The sequence below is a fragment of the Contarinia nasturtii genome, unplaced genomic scaffold, assembly GCF_009176525.2.
Source record: "Contarinia nasturtii isolate CC-2019 unplaced genomic scaffold, AAFC_CNas_1.1 Cnas_scaffold_695, whole genome shotgun sequence".
Classification (NCBI taxonomy): Eukaryota; Metazoa; Arthropoda; class Insecta; order Diptera; family Cecidomyiidae; genus Contarinia; species Contarinia nasturtii.
The window spans coordinates 8329486-8336246 of record NW_022198046.1 but is presented as its reverse complement, the minus strand read 5'-3'; the positions used below and the strand labels follow the sequence as shown (position 1 = coordinate 8336246).

The window sequence follows — 6761 nt, the reverse complement described above, 5'->3', positions numbered from 1 at the left end:
ATAGCTTGCTTTTGACGAATGAAATATTTCTTTTAATTAGAGTCTCACTCTTCAGCACTCTGTATCAAGTACATCCACCGCAATAACTGATATTCTATATGCGATTTTTAAACAGCAAATAGATTAGGACATATCATCTTTAGTAACTCATTCTACATTACTTCAAAAGCCAATTCTACGCAAAAAAAAATCAATCAAACTTCATATATTGTAAGTTATTGAAAAACATTGCAAAACAATTGCTGAGTATTTTTAGAGAAAAAAGATCCAAAAGAGAAATATAAAAAAAATGCAAGATAAAAACATATTTTCTTTGACAAACGGTGTAGTTTACATTATCAAACAATCTAAGACCCTTGTATGTCAAACATGGTAAATGCTTATGTCAAATTCTACTGACAGTTTTGTCAGTGACAGGCAAATTACCACACTGAAAACATTGAAAATTCTCCGCCGAAACCATGTGTTTTGAACCGTACATGTGTAGCTATCTCGTTCAACGCTAGTTAGTTGCATGCCATGAGCATACGGATTGTGAATGAAATGAGCGAGATGGATTGAGTCTGTATTTATGTTTTCGTTTTATCAAGTTTGTGAATTCCCATGCGTACGAAAAATTAACTTGTGTTGTTCCTTTACCTTCCCGTATCTATAGCGGAATACACATGTTTGCGACTAGCAACACAATTAATTTTTGAAATATAGTTAAAAACGTGTTATTTTCTTTCGGGATTAAAAAAAAAATAATTGTGTTAATTATTTGTATTTTAACAAAGTGAATTTTCATCGAAATCAATCTTTTTTTTGCTGTATTTTATTGCATTACAATTCTCTCTCCAAAAACATTATAACCATCAAGTGAAAAAAAAAACGTGAGTGATTTTGGGGCGCACGTTTTTTCTCTCAATCATTGATTTTTTGGTTTAATTTTATTTTGTCGTTCTTGATGTAAACTAATCGAAATTTTATTTAAAATTAATTTTTCCAGACGACGATAACAAAATGGTGTCTAAGGTAAAAGCAAATAAGCGTAAGCAACCAGAAGAAGCCACACCATGGTCTGAATTGAAAGAAGGCGTTTTGGCTGCCAATGAAAAGACAAAGCAAGTCAATATTGCACCACCCAATAAAAAGGTATTGGATCAACGCCAAAAAAATTATGAAAAATTCGTGTCGGATGACATCAAAAATAATACAACATTTGATACATTAAAGGATGGTAAATCGAAGAAGAATGCTAAAATTGTGGCAAAGAAACAAGAGAGCAGTGAAGATGATAGCAGCGAAGATGAAGAACAAGTTGTAGCCAAACCAACAGCAATTAAGAACGGTAAGGCAAATGGTAAAGCTGCTGCTGCCGCGAAAGTTGAAGAGAGCTCCGACGAAGATGATTCAGATTCAGACGATGAAGAAGAATCAAAACCAACACCAGCCAAACAAGCTAAAGTAACACCAGCCAAAGCAAACGGCAAAGCTAATGCTGCTGTTGTTGCAGCCGAAGAAAGCAGCGATGAGGCAGATTCCGATGATGAAGAAAATGATTCGGATGAAGATGAAGAGGAAACGAAACCAACTCCAGTCAAACAGAACGGTAAATCCGCTGTGATCAAACAAAATGGCAAAGCAGCTGTGGCAAAAGATAATAGTGATGATGAATCAGATGACGACGACGAAGATGATGACGACGATGATGAAGAAGAAGAACTACCAAAAGCAGCTGCTGTAAATGGTAACGCTTTTTTATTTTTATTTTCATAAACTTATTTCTTTTTGCAACTGCAAAATTACAAAGTTGTTAGATATTTGAACCAAAGATTTGAACGAGCCATTTGAAATCGAACTTTATTTTTGCGATGAGTAAACACATTGTGTTTTTGATTTTGTTGTATTCATTCTCTTTTTTCGTTAAATTTATACCGTCAATTGAGAATTGTCTGAAAATAGATCAAACCATACATTGAACTAACTGGTCAGTTATTGTTTTAATGATGAATCATTTTTATTGTTTTAATAGAAGCGATTGCTCATTATAACAATAACTTCTATTGTTTTAGTCCATTTAGCTGGCTAACGCACTGTCAGCTCAACTGACCAATTAGTTCAATATATTGTCCGAAATGGATCGAACTACATATCCAAATCAAATAGAGTATTAAAGAAGAGTGTCAAAGGTATGTTGTTAAAAAATACGTACCATCAAAGCATGTATTGAAGTCAATTGAAGTATAAAAAAAACTACTTGTTACGTTTTTTATTCAAAGTTATTTGATATGGCTGAAAATATGAAATGGCTCTTCTACAAAACTATTTTCACTATCGCAATAGTGAAGAATACAATTCTACAATATATTTATATACAAGTGAAATAAATGGTCTCACTTCAATTATTGACCCGATTATATTTCATTTCGGTTTTCCACATTTTTTTCACTTCTACTTGTGGTTTTGTCATTTAATATTTTTTTTTTTATTTTTTCACAACATCTGATTTTTTTGAATATTTTTTTTATATTCCCTTTTAATTTTTTTGCGATTTTTTCAATTTCTTTATTCACTTCACTTAAGCCAATTTATGTACAATACTTATGGTACCAATTTTTAAACCATTGCTTATATTTTCACTCTAAAGGCAAGAAAGCTGCTGCGGAAGAAGAGAGCAGCGACGAAGATGATGATGATGATGATGATGATGATGATGATGATGATGACGAGGAGGAATCACCTGTTAAAGCTATTGTTAATAAGAAATCAGCTCCAGTCGCCGCAGCAGAGGAAGATGATTCAGATGAAGCAGACGATGATGATGAACCAGCTGAAGAAGAGCCAATTCAAAAGAAACCAGCCAAAAAACAACAAGCACCGAAGGATGCTAACCCATTCGGAAAGGGAGCCGGAAAACGTAAGGCAAATGACAACAATAACAGTGGACCACAGAATAAATTCGGCAAAAGTGGTGATGGTAACCGTCAAGCAGTGACTTGCTACAATTGCAATGAGACCGGGCACATGTCACGCGAGTGTCCCACGAAAAAGGGTCCAGGTAAATGCTTTAATTGTAATGAAGAAGGTCATATGTCACGTGAGTGTCCTACAAAAAAAGCGGCAGGCAAATGCTATAATTGCAACGAAGAAGGGCATATGTCGCGCGAATGCCCACAAAAGAGACAAGGTGGTGGCAACAGCAATAGCACTTGCTATAATTGTAATGAAACTGGCCATATTTCACGTGAATGCCCACAGAAAAAGGGTGCAAGCAAATGCTTTAAATGCGGCGAAGAAGGTCATATGTCACGTGAATGCCCCAACAAATCCAACGATGAGAGGGTTTGCTTTGGATGCCGGAAATCTGGCCACAATCTTCGTGATTGTCCAACTGGCCAAAAAACTAAAGGCTGCCTAAAATGCGGTTCCGAAGAACATACTTACAGACAATGCACACAAGATGGTGATAAATTCAGTTTTGCCGAATGCTTCGTATGCAAAGAAAAGGTAATGATCAACCATTGAACTTTCATTATTTTTTTTCGGTTCGACTTTATTCTGAACAAATCATGAAAACTGAACGTAAGCAATATACTAATTGAATTTTTTTTTCTCGTATTCAGGGACACATTTCAAATCAATGTCCACAACGACAGGGCGACAAAGGAGGCTTTAAAAAAGGCGGTTTTAATAAAGGAGGTTTTAATAAAGGCGGTTTTAACAAAGGAGGAAACAAAGTTGGCTTCAATAAAGGCGGTGGTGGATTTAATAAATTCAGCAAAGACAATTCAGAACAGTCATCAAACAAAGTGGTTAAATTCGATGAATAGACAATATACAGTGTATATTAGGTGGATTTTTACAATTTACAATTTTTACAATTTATGTATGATTAAGAATTTCCAAAATATCCTATCTTATACATAACCATAACCACCATTCGAATTATTACAATTAAGGTGGTCTTAAAGCCACAAAAATAGGAAAATAATTATAAACTATGTTCAATGTATGGCATAGTTTTTTTAACTTCATAAAGATTGTAATCGACCAACACAAAATGTTTATTGATACCATTTGCCCATTTATTATTTGTTAAACGTCAAAACGTTGAAAGAAAATTGTTAATTTATAAATAATAAATAATGCATCATAATCAACAAAAAGCGTAACTGTATTATTTATATTTAAATGGAATGAGATTTTTCTAGTATCTGGCATGTTAATAAACATTGATATTACACAAGATATGGTACTGTATTGTAAATGCACGAAATCTTGAATCTCCTTACTGCAAAAATGAACGGGTAGTTTTACGTGATGAAATGATGGACAATATTTACACTGCATCAACACAATTTTAATAACTGGACAGTTAAAGTAATCAAAAGCAGCAACTAATAGAATGATGATTTTAGGATTTTTGATACTAATTTTGTAGCAATCATTTAGGTGATACTTGTCACTTTATACCTGTGTATTTTTTATATTTATGATGTCAAAGCAAAGACATATTTCTCGTTGAATTTATCGAATATACAATGGCTAATAATGCAAATGATTGCTCTAGAGTAAAAACAGCATATTAATTAAATTTAAACAGCATTTAAATGGTTGCATATCAAAGCGAAACTACAACAAAAAATCTATGTAAAAAAACCAACCATTCAATATGCTGTTTTTATTCTGGAGCAATCAAATTTCTTTATTCCATATGTAATTTCATATTATTATTTTTTCTAGCTTCAAACAGCATGTGTAAAATACTTCGAAGCGACGTTTTTCTGTGACGCACAGCTTCGTTTTATTTTATGGACTTATTTTCGAAATATTATTAATAGTTTTATTCCGAATTATGTTTAACCTTCATGATTAAGTTTACGTCTACAGTGTATGCTCAACACCGATACTGAATAGCATCGGCAATATATTAACACGACTAAAGAAGTAACGGTAAACAAACCAAATTGAAATGAAAACATTGTAGACATTTAGCTAGAGAATTTGGCAAACAAGCTATATTTTTGTGTCATTCATTAAATTGTACATTTAAAATGTATCATATTTGTAATTAATACATCAATTTATTGTGTCTATTTTATTTTAACTAAAAAAACTTAATTTCTTTTATCCTTTTTTTAATTTTCTTCTTTTATTTTTTCATTGTCAGTTGATTCAGCTTGAGATTTTGCCCGTCGTTGAATCTTAGAAATGCTCTCTGCAACAATAAAACCCGAATATGCCTTACGTCCATCATCATCATTTGTATATGTCATATGCCCAATTCTTCCGCAAATCACCACTCGGTCGCTTTTTGACAAATTATTTTCAATATAGTTGCGAACACCAGAATCAAATGCAAGTACGTGATGGAAAGTGGACTGTCTTTCATTTTCGCCTGTTTCGTTTCTGTGGAGAAAAAGTGATTTGAATGAGTGTCGATAGTAAGTTTTGTTTTAAATCACGCTTACTCCTTTGAAAAATGTGTGACTACGTTAAATGAGCAATCTTTCTCTCTCATTTTAACATCAGTAGCAACGTTGGCGACGATGCTAACGCTGTTTTCATCCCTTTCACCACCACATTCATTTTCCAAATGAAAAATTTTTTCGCCAAAAATAGTCGTTGTAGTGATGGACTTTTCATCGGATAATTTCCGTCCGGTTGATATCAATTTGCCCTGAACAAACACACGCTGACCGGCCGTAAAGTTTGCTTTTGTTTTAACACGAATAGTATGATTCGAACTGAAAAAAAAATGAAAAAAATAATTTTGTCTATTTAAAAAAAATCGTCGAGTGAAGAGTTTCATTAATATAAATCTCACTATCTATCTTCCGTATCAAATGTTTTTACGGTAAATTGCTGAGCTCCAGATTGAAGTTGGTGAGAATCGCTTATTAAAGTTCCCACTATTTTAACCGCATTCAGATCTATAGCGAAAAAAAGGTTTAACATGTTTATTTTTTGAACATAACCTCAATTTATATATGAAAAAAATGATCGATTGAAATCAGCGAAAAATTGATTTAATCGCATTGAAATTTAGTGGAATTCGCAAAAATATATAGTTAGTTACTAAAAAATTTTTTTTTAAAGGAAATAACAGCATTTTTGTTGTATACAATGTGGTATTTGCCGTCAATTTTACCATTAAATAGACGAAATGGGGCTTTGGTGCAAAATCCCGAAGTTATTGTGGAAAAATGGAATACATTTTTAGCTTGAATATGGATCAATCGCAACATTTTTAAGATTTTCAAAAATTATTCACTGTAAATGCTATTTGAAATAAATTTAATTAAAATATTTGGCTGGTCTCTGCAGTTACGTATACGTCCTCGTCCGTATTTTGACAGTTCTGACTCTGTAGTTATGTCAGTGAGTGACAATAACCTATAATCATTTAATTACTCAATTGAAGGTTGACAATAGCTTTTCGTTCTATTTGAAAATGCATCCGTTGCTGCCTCTTCTCAATATTTCCGATAAACAATTGCACTTGAAAGTCAGTGAACACTGATATCCAATTATATTGAATCCATAATGCATTTGAACTTTGAATCTTAAGCTAATATCAATAACTTGCAACGATAAAAAAATGGTCGGGAAGTATATTTGTGCTAAAGTAACAAAAATAGTGACCGAATCTGCGTCTTTCAAAACAAAAACTTTATCGCCAAGAACACACATTGCGGTGATGGACTTTTCATCGGATAATTTCGCTGCGATTGATTTGGATAAAAAATATTTAACTGGTCGTACGTCTCTGTATGTGT

At 32.9% G+C, this 6761-nt stretch overlaps 2 protein-coding genes across 2 annotated transcripts; one reads left to right on the top strand and one right to left on the bottom strand.

Moving 5' to 3' along the window:
- Window positions 1-637: 637 nt before the first annotated feature.
- Window positions 638-4086, top strand: LOC116341145 (zinc finger CCHC domain-containing protein 7-like). Its single transcript, XM_031768051.1, has 5 exons — window positions 638-872; window positions 989-1134; window positions 1216-1729; window positions 2630-3489; window positions 3606-4086. Exons 2-5 carry the CDS (start codon window positions 1003-1005, stop codon window positions 3810-3812), a joined length of 1713 nt encoding a protein of 570 aa, XP_031623911.1. The 5' UTR covers window positions 638-872; window positions 989-1002; the 3' UTR covers window positions 3813-4086.
- Window positions 4087-5039: 953 nt separating this feature from the next.
- On the bottom strand, window positions 5040-6438 carry LOC116340868. Its single transcript, XM_031767593.1, has 4 exons — window positions 6134-6438; window positions 5810-5915; window positions 5454-5729; window positions 5040-5391 (listed from the first exon to the last, which is right to left on the bottom strand). The coding sequence occupies exons 1-4, from the start codon at window positions 6228-6230 to the stop codon at window positions 5121-5123; spliced, it is 750 nt and encodes a 249-aa protein (XP_031623453.1). The 5' UTR covers window positions 6231-6438; the 3' UTR covers window positions 5040-5120.
- Window positions 6439-6761: the final 323 nt, after the last annotated feature.